At 35.3% G+C, this 17,251-nt stretch overlaps 1 protein-coding gene across 1 annotated transcript in view; it reads left to right on the top strand.

Annotated features, from left to right (window-relative positions):
• The window catches only part of UBE3C (ubiquitin protein ligase E3C), a 222,417-nt gene that overhangs the window by 99,517 nt on the left and 105,649 nt on the right, over positions 1 to 17,251 (top strand). Inside the window, exons 7-11 of the mRNA XM_006871289.1 lie at positions 5,268 to 5,421; positions 6,056 to 6,276; positions 6,738 to 6,892; positions 7,773 to 7,960; positions 15,207 to 15,293. Of these exons, the coding sequence (XP_006871351.1) occupies positions 5,268 to 5,421; positions 6,056 to 6,276; positions 6,738 to 6,892; positions 7,773 to 7,960; positions 15,207 to 15,293 (805 nt within the window). The remainder of the gene's footprint in view (positions 1 to 5,267; positions 5,422 to 6,055; positions 6,277 to 6,737; positions 6,893 to 7,772; positions 7,961 to 15,206; positions 15,294 to 17,251) is intronic.

The following is a 17,251-nucleotide window of genomic DNA, read 5'->3' as shown; positions in this document are numbered from 1 at the left end:
CTGTGGCCCTAATAATTAATTAAGTATGTAGTTTGGTAATTTTTTATGTTTTCTGATTGCCTCCAGGGGCTGTCATAAGGATGTGGTCTTCCCTTTTCACTCTTTTATGTGGCAGCCAAATAACTCCAGTCGGGTAGAAAACAAAGCAAAAATAAAAATCAAAGGCTAAAACGGAGTTTTCCAATAGCAGAAGGGAGGCTATGTGACCGCCAAGCAACACCAGTCGGGTAGAAAACAAAATCAAATGCAAAGTCAAAAACAAAAGCGATAATGAGATAATAATGAAGCAAGACAAAAACAACAACAGCAAAAATGAAAGGACAAAAAAGGAAAAAAAGGAGAAAGGATTCAGCATCAGAAAAAACAACGAGATTAAATAAGGCAATCTCTAGTCACACACACAAAAAGAAATAGAAAAAAAAAAAAGCCCTTTATAGGGTTTCTAAGGAGCAGCTGGTGGGCGCAAACCACCGACCTTGCAGTTCAAAAGGCTCTGAAGTCTGGTTCCTTAACCCACCGAGCAAAAAGAGAGAGAGAGAGAGAAAAGGCCTGTTATAGGGTTTCTAAGGAGCAGCTGGTGGGCGTGGAGGAGGATTTTAATCATTGTAATGAAACAAGGTGTATGATTGGTTGAATGTAAAACTGAAAATCTTCCCTGTAAACTTTCATTCAAATCACAAGAAAACCTTAAAAAAAAGGTAATGGAACTAACTGAAAAATAATTTTAAAAAATGATACATAGGTACCTTCAAAGGATTGACAGAAACATCAAAGCAAGGAGAACACAGAAAAATGTTTAGAAGAATTCATGAAAACTGTACAAGAACAAACAGATAAATGCAAATGTTGAAAAATTAACAAAATCTGTCATTAGAAATCTGGAAGAATAATACTAAGATTTCAGAAATTAACAATATATTCAAAGAGCAAAAGGAATAGTTTCTAAGCATTGGAAGGCCAAATCAGTGAGCTTGAAGAGAAATCTCTCAGTACTAGTATGCTAGTGGTGCTGGATAATGTGCTGGATGGACTCCAAGGTCAGTTTGAGCCACAGGATTAGCAGTTCAAACCCACCAACTGCTGCTTGGAAACCCTATACAGGGTCTTTATTTGTCAGAACTGACTTGACACTTAACAATAACAGCAATCAGAAAAAAAAAAAAAAACACATGAAAAAACTTGAGAAAGCCTAAGAGTTATAAGGGCCACCATGAAGAGAAACAACTTGCCGATGATTGGAATGCCAGAACAGGAAAAGACAATAAAAAGCACAAAGACAGTTGTCATTGAGTTGTTGGAAGAAAACTTTCCTAACATCATGAAAAGTGAGAAGATAAGCATATAAGAAGCTGAATAAAACCCAAACTGAATATCCCAAAAGAAAATCACCCAATCAGATCGTAATCAAACTTGCTAAAACCAAAGACAAGATAAGAATTCTGGCAGCAGCTCGGGAAAAATGAAAAGTTACTTATAAAGGAGAACCAGTAAGACTAAGCTCTGATTTTCCAACTGAAACCATGCAGGCAAGAAGGTGATGGGATGACATATACAAAATTTTGAAAGAAAAAACTGCCAGCCAAGAATCATATACCCAGCAAAGCTGTCTCTCAAATATCATGGTGAAATTAGGACATTTCCAGATAAACAGAAATTCCAGGAAATTTGTAATGACCAGACCAACTTTACAAAAAATATTAAAGGGTGTTCTTTGGATTGAGAACCAACAACATCCAACAACAACCTGACATTGCCAGTTATTACAACAACACCCAGAACTCAAATCCAGATATTAAGTATTTATAGAAAAATAAACGTACAAGACTGAAAATGGAGAACCAGAGATACCAATTTATAATGAAGTCAGCTACAAAGCAAAAAGAGGCAATAGTGTAGATACAAAACTTCCAGGTGGCTAGGAAGTCAAGTCAAGATTTCAAGATAAAACAGATTGTTTTAAGTAGAGAAAAACTATCATGGTAACCTCAAAGAAAATTAATACTCCTGCAAAACTAAATAAAAATAAAAATAAAAAAAAGAGGAAAATAAGAAAAACATAGTAAATATTAACACAAAAGAAAATGAAAAGAAAACTCCCAAACAAAATGAACTTTGCACATAAAAAAAAAAAACAATTATGTGATTAAAAACCCAACAGTACCACAAAAAACATAATAAAAGACAGAAATGAATTCATACCTTTTGGTAATTACACTGAATGTAAATGGATTAAATGCCTGAGTCAAGCGGTAGAGCAGAATGGATAAGAAAACAATATCCTTCAATATGCTGTCTACAATAGACACATCAAAAAGATGGAGCCATCCTAAATGTCAACAGAAGAATGGTTAACCTTTGTTACATACACAGTGGAATACTGTGCAACACTGATGAATAACGCATCTGCAAAACACCTCACAACACTGATGAACCTTGCAGACATTATGCTGAGTGAAATTAGTTACAAAAGGACAAATATTGTATGATACCAATGTTGTCAAAAGTAACGAAAAGTATTTTCAAAAAAAAAACCCAAAAAACTAAAACTGATATTTACTAGGGGAGAGAAAATTATTTATTACTTGAGGGTAGACACGTTAACATGTTTCACAGGGCAGGCAATGTACAACAAGGGCAGGGTGATCAGCAGAGGAAAGATGAAGGTAGTGGGAGACACAGAAGAATTCAGTAGTTAAAGTGAATAAAGGATAAAGTAGTTAAAGGTAAATACTGTTAACTGTTTTTACTTGTAGGGGATTGCAGTCACTAATGAAGCAAAGTATATGATTTGGTGATTATAAAACTGATGTTCTCCTTAGTAACCTTCAGTTCACAATTAAACGCTTTAAAAATAAATAAATAAAATTGACCTTGAAAACATTATGAATAGGAGTCATGCGTTATCTGATACAGTGCTAGAAGATGAACCCCTAGGGTTGGAAGGGACTCAAAAACTTGCCTGGGGAAGTACTCCCTCTTTAACGTTGAGTTGGCCTTATTGATATGAGTAGAAAAAAGCTTTAAAGATATATATTTACTGATGTGGCAAGACTCAAAACTAGAACAATAAATATCTTTCAATAATCAGAATGTGGAATGTACAAAGTATGAATCTAGGAAAATTGGGATTTGCCAAAAAATGAATGGAACTATTCAAGATCTATAACCTAGGTGTTTGACTTTGTCTTCTTGAGTTGAGCTTTGAAATTTTCTGTTCAGCTCTTGTACCCCCCATATTTCTTCCATTTGCTTTAGCATCTATATGCTGGAAAGCAAGTTTCAGTGTTTCTTCTGACATCCTTTTTGACCTTTTCCTTCTGTCTTGTCTTCTTAATGACTTTTTGCTTTCTTCTTGTATGATCTTCTTGATGTCATCCCACAACTCTTCTTTCTAGTCCTTGATCTTTTGTGTTTAATGTATCAAATCTGTTCATTAGATGATGTCTAAATTCAGGTTGGATATATTCAAGGTCATATTTTGACTCTCGTGGACTTGTTTTCATTTTCTTCAGCTTCAGTTTGAGTTTGCATATGAGCAATTGATAGTCTGTTCACAGTCTTCTTGGATCAACTATCAACACTCATGGAAGCAGCAGTCAAGAAATCAAAGGATGTTTTGCATTAGCCAAATCTGCTGCACAAGACCTTTTTAAAGTGTTGAAGAGCAAAGATGTCAGCTTGAGGACTAAGGTGCGCCTGACCTTAGTCCTCAAGCTAAGGTATTTTCAATAACCTCATATGCATGTGAAAGTTGGACAGTGAATAAGGAGGCCATAGAAGAATTGATGCTTTTGAGTTATGGTGTTGGAGGAGAATATTGAAAGTGCCGTGAGTTGCTAAAAGAACAAACAGATCTGTGTTGGAATAAGTGTAGCCAGAGTTCTCCTTGGAGGCCAGGATGGCCAAACTTCGTCTCTCATACTTTGGACCTATTGTCAGGAGGGACCAGTCACTGCAGAAGTATATCATGTTTGGTAAGGTGGAGGGTCAGAGAAAAAGAAGAAGACACCCAGCAAGATGGTAGCATCAGTGGGATCAAGCATGGCAACAATGGAAAGGTTGGCCCAGGACCAAGCAGTGTTTCGTTCTGTTGTGCATAGGGTCAGTATGAGTCAGTCTCAACTCTATGGCACCTAACAACAACATAGCGTAGGTATTAGTGAACTGAAATGAACTGGTATTCACCATTTTGAATTGACATTCATATATGATAAATTGAATAAGATTGATATCATGGTCATTATCAAAAAGAACATTTCAAGATCTAGAAGTCAGTGATAAGATAATATATACATATTTAGAATCAGACATAAAAATTGTGAGGATGGTACTGGACCAGACAGTGTTTCATTCAGTCATACATAAGGTCACTATGAATTTGAACTGATTCGATGGCACTTAACACCAATTTCTGGTGTGGCGCTGTAAGTTAATGCACTGGACTGCAAAGTCAGTTTGAACCACAAGGTTGGCGATTCAAGCTCACCATCACTCCTTGGAAACATTATACAGAGTCGCTATGGGTCAAAACTGACTCAGCTGCACTTCACAACAAGACTGAAGCATAAGCATGTGGTCAGTGAATCTATTCAACGTACACTGTGTTAATAATAATGGATAAAAAATTTTAATTAGTGTTTTACAATTACAAAATACCTTTCTAGCTTCCCTTAAGTTTGTCATTTGTTTAATGAAATACCTTTCTAGCTTCCCTTAAGTTTCACGAGTAATCAATATATACAAAATTAGGGTTAAAGTAGTTCCAAAGTAGGCCTAATGATAGTGTACTGAGTGCTTATTATGTAGTAATCATGACTAAATTGCATAGTTGTATAGGACTATTTTCCAAAAGTATCCCAAGAAAATGGATTTTATTTTTAATATGTGCTATTAAATATGATTTAATTAATGTATGTCTGTGGTGTATACTGAAATAATTATATCATGAATTTAATTGAGTCAGGGTATAGAGATGCATGCTGAAACAAAATGAAACTTGATCTTGGATATGATTAAAATTTAATTGGGGTATAGATGGAACAAGATTCAACATAAATTATTCATTTTTTGTGCTGAATACCAAGTACATAGAGTTTATATAACATTCATGTGGCTTCTCTTTTTGCTAATTTTTCTCAATTTAAAAAGCTAAAGAAAATTTAAATAAAATTTAGACACAGAAATTAGTAAAATTCGTCTAAAAATGGACACGTTTTTCTTCTTTTTAAGGTACTGAATTTTAAATATGTATTTTTCATTTCTTTTAGGATATTACAGGTCCCTCTATTTGTTAATTAACAGTAAGCTTCCTTCAAGTATTGAATATTCTGATTTATCTCGAGTTCCTATCGCAAAAATTTTGCTAGAGAATCTTCTAAAACCATTGCACTTTACTTACAACTCCTGCCCGGAAGGTGCAAGGTGAGAATGAAATAGATGTATTCATTTTGTGACTTCTCAAGATTCATATCTAACTGTAATTGTACTTAGACTGCTATTTTAAAACCAAATTTTTACTTGAACACTGCGACTCTTTGTAGACAAAATGTATTTTTCTGTCTCACTAGTACCCTAATATAAATTTATGATTCTGATGACCTGATTACTTTTCCAGTAGTTTTTAAAAGGTATAAAAACATGATAGAGTTTTCTTAATAGGGAAGGCACAAAACTGAGTCTATTTTATGTTTTTATGGTAGAAAGTTGCGTATGAGTTGGGTTCTGCGCAAAAGGTCTGCAGGTAAATCCACCAGGGGTCCTGCAAAAGAAAGATGAGGCCATTTTCCCACTTTAAAGAGTTACTGTTTCAAAAACCCAAAGTAACAGTTCTACTCTATCCTGTGGGGCATTGTGAGTTAGAATCAACTGGATAGGAATGTTTTTTTGTTTTGTTTTGTTTTGTTTTGGGGGGGGCGGGTTTTACTTGATAATAAATGCTTTGCTTCGATGAATTTAGAATAGTAGATTAGAAGTTTATGTTGAAACTTAAATTTTTTAATCAGTGACTTTATAGCTATGTTTTTATCTTGCAAAAGGTTTCATTTGTCTTTTTCAGGCAACAAGTCTTTACAGCCTTCACAGAGGAGTTTTTGGCAGCACCTTTTACAGATCAGATTTTTCATTTCATCATTCCAGCATTAGCAGATGTACAGACTGTTTTCCCTTATGAGCCCTTTCTCCATGCATTATTGTTAATAGAGAGTAAATGTTCAAAAAAAAGTGGTGGAGCACCGTGGCTATTCTACTTTGTTTTAACTGTTGGCGAAAATTATTTGGGTATGGTATCCAAGATATATTTCCCCTAAAATGTGCATCTAGGTACTATTAGCAGACAAGTAGAGAGAATACAGTGTAATAATTAATGTCATAATGGTTCCAATGGTGGGTATTTCTTCAAAGAGTGTAATTGTTGAAGGATTATGGTCTGGGCAATGTCCGTGGTGGAGGTTTTCAGGCTTAATAAAGTTGTTTGACTTAGATGCATGTGTTATGAGACTATACAGATTAAAAACAGAACTTTTAAATTAAATGTAAGACAGCTTCTGTGAGTGCAGGGATTATTTTTTCCCACATGTGCTAAACAGATAATATGTCTGTTTTTTACAAATAGTAAGTTATGGTCAGAGATACGTCTGAGTATGAGAAAAAATGTTACCTTAGTTTTCGGTGGGGGGGGAGGTTGTTGTTTGTTTTTAATAACTTTCAATTAAAATGTTATATTTTTTTGCTTTACAAAGGGACCCTCTCTGAGGAAGGACTTCTGATATATTTAAGAGTACTGCAGACTTTCCTTTCTCAGTTACCAGTGTCGTCTGCCCATACAAGCTGTCAAGATTCAGCCAGCGATTCTGAAGATGAGACTGAAGACGCAGACAAGCATATGAGCTCCCCTGTAAGCTCCTGTGTCACAGCCTGGGTGTCAGTGAAAGATGACATTTTGTACATGCTCATCTCATTGTCAAGTACTATTTCTGTTTTTAACTTTGTGATTGTCTTTAGTTTTGATTATATCGGTAATGCATTAAAGCATATCTTGTAAAGCTTTCAAACCATATAGATAAGTCCTTTTACCTTCACCCCTCTGACACTTCCTCCCAGAGATAACTATCCCCAATGATTTGAAATATATTTTTCACGGTTTTTCCTGTGTATTGTTGTTGTTAAGTGCTACTAAGTCGATTCCGACCCATAGTGACCCTGTATAGCATTTCCAAGGAACAGCTGGTAAACTTGAACTGCCGACCTTGTAGTTCAAATGACTTTGTAGTCCAGTACACTAACCCACAGTGCCACAGCAAGATATATTATAAACACAAAGTGTCTTAATATTCTGACTTATTGTGCTTAAATTGATATTTTAGATAATTACAAATAAAGTGTAATAGGTGATTATACATTTTCATATGCACGTGCTTCCTTAGTACAATTTAATCTAAAAAAGCATGAAGTGAATTTTTCTAAAGATGTAAATACTGACAGTATTGTCACATCAATAGACAGACAGTAAGTATTCATAGTTTATGTGTTACCATGCTGAAAAAATTAATGTCTAATGCAGATAGTGCCTGTGGAGATCTGAAGGCGCTCCAGTTACTTTAATGGGTTCATTAGTAGGGAAATTGATACGTTCATCGTGTTAGCAGTGATTTTAAAATAATGCCTACTGTCCATTTTTAGTTGAGCAAAAGTATTATCTATATATGTTTGTAGTGTGGAGACAAGTTCTAATTGACAGTTGTTACTGTAAATGAATTTTTCTTGTGTGCTTTTAGGAGGATGGTCGACTATCAATACCATATATAACAGAGGAATGTCTGAAAAAGTTGGATACTAAACAGCAAACAAACACTCTATTAAATCTGGTATGGAGGGATTCAGCTAGTGAAGAAGTCTTTACAATGATGGCATCCATCTGCCATATGCTAATGGTACAGCATCGAATGATGGTACCCAAAGTCAGGCAAGTGTATCTTAATATTAAATGAATTGTAAAGTGTTAAAGAAAATATGCCTACCTTTCTTATGATTTGCTTTGGTCCTTACTTTGTGTGTATCAGTTTTATCTGCTAGTATCTGATAGACTATAATATAGAAGTATTCTATTGTCTGGAGTCCTGGTGTGGCACTGTAGGACTAGTGCTGGACAGCAACGTCGGTTTGAACTGCAAGGGCAGCGGATCAAACCCACTAGCCATTTCTGGAAACCCTATACAGAGTCACTAGGAATCAGAACCAACTTGACAACACTTAACAACATGTCCAAACATTTTACAGAAAACTGAAGTTGGTTTTTTTCTTTTCTAAAGCAACTAATACTAACTCATCCCTTCCCCTGGTCTGTAAGGTTTTGAAGGGCCCTCTCATATATTACAAAGCAGTTAACTCATATACTATCTTGAGAATGAAAACCATCTACCCATGCCATCCATTTAAGAAAACTGTACTCATATCTGCTTGAATAAACCAATATATTGCTTATCTTGTCTCTGTTTTCATTGCACCCAGTTTATCAGATGTTGTTGTTGTTTAGTGCCATTGAATCAGTTCTGACTAATAGCAACCCTGTACAGGGTTTTCAAAGGAACACTGGTAGCGTAGTAGTTACTAGTCAGACTACCAGCATCAAGGTCAACAGTTTGAAATTACCAGCTTTTCCGCAGGAGAAAGATGAGGTTTTTTGCTCCCGTAAAGATTTACAGCCTTAGAAACCCAATGCAGGGTTGCTATGAATCAGAACCAACTCCACGGCATACCACCACCTCAGGGTTTCCAAGGAGCTGCTGGTGGGTTTGAACCATTGACCTCATGTTTCCATTCCAGTTCTGATCCTCATCCTTAGGATTAGTCATGCACTCTGAATTTTCTTGTTTTATTTTTAAAACCTTGAAGTAAACTTTTGATAGAACAAAACAAAACATACAACTTAAAATGCAACTCATTTGTGCTTAGGTAATAGTATGGTGATTTTGAATTATTTTCTTTTCTATTTTAATGTAACAGTTTAGTTTTCTTGAGAATTTAATAGAAAATATTTAATTGATAGGATAAAGTACAAAAATACTTAGTAGTTCTTTGTGTAACTGATGTTATAATATAGAGAATAAGAAAAGATGCTGTCTATCAATTTGGTCTTATGGTTACGTCAGATGATTTATGCTACCTGAAGAGTTCTGTTTGTATAAAATGTCAGCCTATAATATGGAAAGAGCTCTTTCTTTTGAGTAGGAAAGGATTCTTTGAAACAAAATAAATGTTAAGAAAGCATTGTCAGTTGAAAATACCTTGTAAGCAAGCCATAATGCAACAGACTAATTGGTTGCTAGGAGTCCAGGTATGGTGCTATAAGATAAGCACTACAAGGTCGGTGATTCCAACTCACCAGCCGCTTCTCGGAAACCCTGTACAGGGTCACTATGAGTCAGAACCAAATCGATACTTAATAACAACAATTAGTTGCTGTCTTAGCTCACTGGTGTTTATTATTATTGGAGGAAGTAAGATGTCAGTGAAACTGTCACCTTGATTAGGTAATTAGCTCTTTGTAGACTAAACTACATTAGAGCAGGATGTGAGATCTGCACACTTGATTTTGTTGTAGCAACAAGTCCAGTGCCTTGGATAGTAATTACTGGATTTAAATGCATCACTGCTCTCATCTAGGGTTTACTGGTAAACTGCTTCCAAAAGGTGCTTACTGAGTAAAGAAGTTTTATAAGTAGTCTTAATTTTATGACTCTAGCACCTATTTCCTCTATGAAAGTCCTCTAGGAACTTTAGTATCTTTCAAATATGTTTAGGAATTTAGAATGTTTTTCATAGTTTTAAAAGAGCAAATAGGCTTAATTGTTGTTGTTAAGTGCCGTTGAGTCAGTTTCAACCCATAGCGACCCTATAGAGGGGTTCTGAGTAGCAGCTGGTGAGCTTGAACTGCTGATCTTATTGTCCAAACCAACTTTGCAGTCTAGCGCATTAACCCACAGTGCCACACAGCTATTGAAACTTTTGTGAGGCTATATAAAGGATTAAGGAAGCTCATTTTACATTGTAATCGAAAGATTTTCAAGACAGACATTTAAGTGGTAAAAGAAAGATGCACTACAATATATATAATATGCCACTTTTCAAAATCTAGAATCTTTGAAATAGAATTTTTCAAAAACTTCTTATTGTGAATTGAGTGAAGGTTTACAGAAAGAATATCAGTCCCACATTCAACAAATCATTTGTTGACATTAAACTTTTAAGGTACTCTTTTGGTGATCAAAAAGTTCAGTATTAGAATTTACCTATAGTTTCTGTGTGGACACATAAAATCACACAACCTCATAAATCAACTTAATTTGAATGCATACTTAATTTTTCTATCACAAACTAATAGGCTGAGCCAGTTATATTGCGTCTTGAGTTACATTATTGTTGTTGTTAAGTGCCGTCGATTTAGTTCCGACTCAGAGCGACCCTGTATGGGGTTTCCAAGGAGCGGGTGGTGAACTTGAACCACGGACCTTGTGGTTCAAACTGACCTTGCAATCCAGGTCATTAACCCACAGCAACACACCAGGACTCCTGAGTTATATTAATCATGGCGACTGAGAGAATTGTTTGCCCTGGAAATATAGTGCTGTTCCCCCATCTGTTTTAGAAACACTATCAAGTTTGCTCTGGTAATGAATATTCGTTAGCTCTACATTGGTAAGTTCTTATCCCATACTTTAATAATTTGTGAAAGAAATGATTATGAAGATGACTTAAATGAAGAAAAATGTAGACTAATATTTCATTATATATGCAGCAAGTTTTTAAAGCACTGTTATATAAAAGAAATATTGAGAATGCATGTACCTACAGAGGAAAACACGTATATTTATCTCTTTGCCTGGGATAGCAGACTTGGATTTTATTTTTATTTTAAATCAGTGATTTATTCCCTATAATAATAGATTAAATCACCTTATTTTCAACGAACTATTTAGAGAGCTTTTCCCATTAAGTGATACTTTCAGCCAGAATAGCAACAATATCACTTTTGCTAGAAATGTTCAATGGGTCATTGGATGGCTATCTTAATTCTTTTATTAACTTGTGACACTTTAGCATATGATGAGTATGTATCAGAGAATGCCTTGTTGTAGTGACCTTTACTGCCTGTGTGTGAGTTGGGTTATTGCATTGTGTTCTCTTTACTAAAATAGTCCCTGTGGAAAACTGACCTGAATTTATGACCTAGGTTGAAAATGTTGCCGTTTATTAATGAACTCATTGGGTGGTCACAGCTAAATAAAGCTTAATAGGTAATTTTTAATCTGTCATAGGAGATGGAAAGAACATGTCACTTCCTTTACTATATAGCAGTAAAGTCCCAAACTAAATATCTTCAGTAATTTGTCTTAAAAAATTAATAATTTGCTTGATTAATGTCTATTGAATCCTTTATTAATTTAGAAAATATAGTTATTTCAATATTAACTGGATATAAACCTTTTGAATGAAGTACCATTAATTAGTGATTCAGAAATAGATACTCTTTAAATATGGAAAGATGTTTAACGGGAAAAAAAACACACAACAGGGTTTTTTTGTAATTCTCATTGTTTATGGTTAGGTGGGATTGCTCTTGTTCTTGGATAACATCGAGTTGGTGCTAACTCAGAGCAACCTGAGTAGAAGTGCCCCTGTAGGGTTTGCTTAGCTATAATCTTTACAGAAAGATAGCAGCAGGCCTTTTTCCCACAGAGTCGCTGAGTGGGTTCAAACTGCCAAACTTGCCATTTTCACCTGCGTGCTTAACTATTGTTAATGTTGTAGTAGAGCACCACTGTTAACTGAAAGGTTGGCTATTTAAATCTACCCAGCATTTCCGAAGAAGAAAAGATCTAATTATCTGCTTCTGTAAAGATCATTATTAAGTGTCATCAAGTTGGTTCCAACTCATAGAGATCCTCAATAGGGTTTCCAAGGAATGGCTAGTGGGTTTGAACCTTCAGCCTTCCACTTAGCAGTCTAGTGCTTATCCTACAAGGCCATACTCCTTACGGCCTGGGAAATGTGATGGAGCAGTTCTGCACTGTAAAATGGGATCACTCTGAGTCAGAATTGTCTCGACAGCACCTGACAATCCCAGTATTCACATGTATGTGCACACACGTGTGAATGTACAGCCATACCTCAGTGACAGTGCAGGTTCAGTGACAGACCACAACAGGAAAGTGAATCTCATAATCAAGCAAGTCACAGGAATTGTTTTGTGTCCCAATGCATACAGAAATTATGTTTATACTATATTGTATTCTATTAATTGTTCAATATCATTATGGAAGAATTTGAAATATTGTGCAATTCCAGAATGTAATACAGAGATATGAAGTGAGCACATGCTTTTGGGGAAATGGTGCTGATAGACTTACTACTCAGTGCAGGGTTGCCAAGAACCTTCAGTTTGTGAAACAAACAAAAACATCAGGATCAGGGAAGCATAATAAAACAAGGTATGTCTCTGTATACACAAGGGTAAGTCAGAGAGTATTGCTTCTAGGGTTCCATTTCAACCATGCACTGGTTTATTCCAAACAAAACATGTAAATGTGTCTCTGCTATCCATGGATCACTGCAGACAAGTTCTGTTAGCAAAACATTTGTCTTAGTCTCATTGTTATTAAGTGCTGGTAAGTTGGTTTTGACTCATAGTGACCCTGTATAGGGTTTATGAAGAGCAGTGGTGGGTTTGAACTGCTGACCTTGCAGTTAGCAGTCCAGCACTAATACTAAAACATGCCACAACAGGACCCATTGTGTTTAAAGGGTGCCTTTAAAATAAAATAAAAAATTTAAAAACTGATACTTTTGGTTCTAAGGAAAAAAAAACTATTTTGAATATCAGATTCTGAGCAAAACTCAAGTGGCTATCTTCTAAACTCATTGAAACTTTGAAATAAGTGTATAAGAATGATGCCCCACATAAATCAACAGTTACAGAAGGGTGAGCAGACTGTAAGGATGAACCAGGAGAAGGAAGACTCTCAGCCTCAAGAAATGTAGAAACTATGTCTGAAGTCCAGAAATTGGTGGAATAAGACTAGAATTCGAATTACCATGGTTGTGAGGGCTACTGAAGTTTGGCTCTCCATGGTTCAGCATTTCAAATTTAAGTGAACATCTTGGCTTCAGCAAGCTTTTGACTAGATGGGTGCCAAAAGTACTGCGTGAAGTTCAGTTAACACAAAGAACTGTCCTTTCCATCAGTCTTTTAAACAACATTGTTTAGAAACTAATGGACATTCCCCAGTTGCTGGGGCAAAAGATAGGCATGGACCGTAATTGTGGCAAAAGAATTTGGTCTCAAGTAACTGTTATTCCATCAGGGAAGGGGGTCACATTGAAGCTAACAGAGATGATTGTATGAAATGATGAGTTTGGGATTCATAATTGAATTCCTGTTCAGTATTGTGCTGGAAGTCTTACCCATAGCTATAAGGCAAGAAAGGAAAATTAAAGACAATCAAATTGGCAAAGAAAAAGTAAAACTCTGTTTGCAGATGATATGGAAATTCCAAAGAATTGGCAAGAAAGTTATTGGAACCAGTTGAAAGAGTCAGGAAAGTGGCAGGGTACAAGATCAATATACAAAATCAGTTGCATTCTTTTACATTAACAAAGAGAGCTCTATAAAGGAAATCAGGAAAACAATACCATTTACACAGTATCTAGCTAAAAGATGAAATACTTTAGGAATAAATCTTGCCAGAGAAACAAAAGAACTGTGCAAAGAAAACTACAAAACACTACTAAAAGAAATCAAGAGACCTACATACATGAAAAAATTTACCATGCTTGTGGATAGGAAGACTTAACGTTGTGAAAATGTCAATACCATGAAAGCAGTCTATAGATGCAGTGCATTCCCAATCTAGATTCCAATAGCATTCTTTAAGGAAATGAATAACTAGTCACCAACTTTATATGGAAAGGAAAAAGGCCTTGAATGAGCAAAATGCTAAAGAAGAGCAATGTCTGAGGCCTTTTACTTAGCAATCTAAAAACCTATTACCCAGCCACAGGAATCAAAAGAAGTTTGGTACAGTGGCAGACACATACACCAGTGGAGCAGAATTGAGATCTCAGCGGTAAATACATCTACGTATGGACAACTGATCTTTGACAAGGACCAAAACACATTAAAATTGGGATGAGGTAGTTTCTTTAACATATGGTGAGACAAAACTGGGTATGGTGCTTTCTCAAAACATTGGAAATAGAAATACCATGTGACCCAGCAGTGCCTTGGTATATATGAGCTGCAGCTTGAGTAGGTATATGCACACTTATGTTCATTGCAACACTATTCACAATAGCAAAAGGATGGAAACAACCTGAATGCCTATCAGTGAAAGAATGAATAAACAAACTATGATGAATACACACAATGGAATATATTGAATAATGATGAATCTGAAACACCTTATAATATGGATGAACATGGAAGACATTATGCTAAATGAAATTAGTCAAGCACAAAAGGGTAAATATTGTATGAGATCACTATTGTAAAAAGTCAAGAAAAGCTTGTCACACTAAAAGAAGCATTATTTGATAGTTACTAGGGGTGGAAGAGAAAGGGTGTGGTAACTCAGAGGGGTAGACATGTCAACTGTGTAAAGGGGAAGGAAATACAAGAGGGAGGTTGGCAAAATACTGAAAGGTACAGGGAAGATACGGGGAGGAAAGCAATAGTTACAGTGGTAAGTACTGTTACATACACCGTTTTTCAGTAACTGTGATCTGTGGGTACATACATGGATAGCACATTGGGAGTAAAACTACAAGTACATGTAGTCTTGACTAAGGAAAAAATATAATCTATATTACTATATTAAGATTTATAGTCAGAGGAGGAACAACTTGTACTCCAAAACAATCTTTTGTTTATTGTTTTGGATACATCTCATTGTAGTTTCCTAGGATTTTGTTAGCTCTGTTGTAGAAAAAAAGAGACTGATTACTTCGATTACTTAGGGTGCAAAAAATATCACTCAGTTATCCAGCAACCTATTGTAGAGAAGCATACTGTTATTTGTATTTGTATTGTTAAGAATATGAATCTTTTCTAAAGTGTGCACTATCTTTGTAGGTTTTTATTTTTTAGAAAAACAAATTGTACTAGAATGACTATCTGTTTACTCTAACCTCTGTCTCCTGACTCCTCTTTTTAGGCTTCTCTACAGCCTAGCCTTTAATGCCAGGTTCCTGAGACATCTTTGGTTTCTAATATCATCTATGACAACAAGAATGATCACAGGGTATGTATTACACAGACTTACAAATTGAGCTTAGTGTCATGAAAAGTGGCTGTCTAATAAAAAAAAAAAAAAAAGGTTAAAAAAAAAAGGTATCTTAAAGTACTATTGCTACCGAGTTTTGTTTCATATAGGAAGAAAATTTCTGGATAGTCTCAATTCCATAAAAAGAAAAAGTAAAGTTTAATTTTACAAATATTTTTTCTGTATGTATTAAGAATATGGCTTTAAAGTCTTATTTTTCAGTTACAGTTAATCCCTGTGTGAATGGAAGCAATAGATATTTGCCCAAACCTATGCTTACTAATAAAAAAAGGATGCCATTGTTTTTTAACAGCATTACATTGAATGACTTTCATGTTTGTTTGTTTGTTTCACTTAATCTCTAATGAATTTTCAGTTGAGTAGAGGAGTTTTATTAATGACCCTACAACCGATGAAACTCCTAAAGGTTAAGTGATTATGTAATATCAACAAGTGTGAGTGGTAGAAACAGAGATAGGCAAGAATCACTTATTAACTAGAAAAATCATATTCTGTCATTTTATTTTCAAATTAAAATGTAAGATTTTAGGTGTCTGTTTTTTTGGGTTTTTTTTTTTGCCTTTAAGTCACTAAACCGTAGGGTCTCTGAATGGCAGGTTTGTTTAGGGTAAAAGGAGATTGGAAATCATTAGGACAGGATATTATCATTTGCGTATAAGTGTTCCAGCTTAGCAACAGAGATATTGTCATAGTGCTGCTTGATAGTTGGCAGACCATTATTTTTACTAATATCAACAAAAGGTATTTGTTTATGGCATTTGTCTCTTGGTGAGGAAATGGAATCATGGTGTGTGAAAGAAAAATGGGATATTGTTAATTAAATTGTTAATATTGCAAGTTGATATTTATACAATTTTTTTTAAACTTATTTCTTAAAAGACACTTTGAAAGTTTTAGTTTCTTCGTACTTGTTTATTAAAATAGTTTACATTGCATAATCATAAAATGAGGGTGACTCAAAAGTTGTCCTCACTCTGGCTGTAGATGTATTTTAATAAACTTTTAGAAAAGAAATATATGTCATGTTTTGACAATATCCTTGCTTTTCAATATACTTTCTCGATCTGCCATCAAGCTTTCGTATTCCCTTATTAAAAAATGTTGTAGGCTGAGCTTCAAGCCATGAAAGCTCCACTGTCTTCACTTGTTTATCAGAGGTGAATCTCCATCCTCGAAGGGCTGCTTTCAGGGGACCAAACAGGTGAAAATTCAATGGAACAGGATCAGAACTATAGGGAGAATGCTTTAATCCTTCAAACCAAGTTTTTGCAGAGTTTCAACAGTGTGGGCAGAGGTGTGCAGGCATGCACTTTGTCATGCAGGATTACAATGCCCTTGCGTAGCAGTCCTCTACATTTAATCCATAGTTTAAGGTTCATCTCTACTGTGGGCAAAACTCAAGTGGACATGTTCCCAAATTGCTGAAGATTTTTTGCAGTAAGTTTACAGAAATACTGACCCACAAAAAACAACTGTTTTTAGACTGATCATGTGTTTTAAGGAATGTTGGGAAGACCTTAAATATGAGCTAAGAGAGGGAAGTCTGCTAACTTTGATGAATGAATAAACTGTGACTGAAGTTTAGAAACTGGGGGAAGAAGACTGTAGGATTACCATTGATTTGATAGTACTAAAGTTGAGATCTTCCATGTTTTGGTGTTTTTAAGTGAACATCCTGGCCTCAGCAAGCCTTTGGCTCGATTGTTGTCAGAGTGTCCTATGAAAATTGGCTAGCTTAAGAAGCTGATATTTTTACATCAGTCTTTCTTTCTCCCTTTCCCTTCTATTAGGAAATAGGTGAAGCTTTACAGAGCAGATCATTTTTCCATTCAACAATTCATACACATTGTATTTCTTCTCATTGATTGCAATCTCCATCATGTAATATAGCTTTTTCCTCTCTCTCCTTGTGTTTC

The sequence above is a fragment of the Chrysochloris asiatica genome, unplaced genomic scaffold (genome assembly GCF_000296735.1).
Source record: "Chrysochloris asiatica unplaced genomic scaffold, ChrAsi1.0 scaffold00166, whole genome shotgun sequence".
NCBI classification, from domain to species: domain Eukaryota; kingdom Metazoa; phylum Chordata; class Mammalia; order Afrosoricida; family Chrysochloridae; genus Chrysochloris; species Chrysochloris asiatica.
The sequence above is the reverse complement of the archived record's forward strand: the minus strand, read 5'-3'. Positions and strand labels throughout refer to the sequence as shown.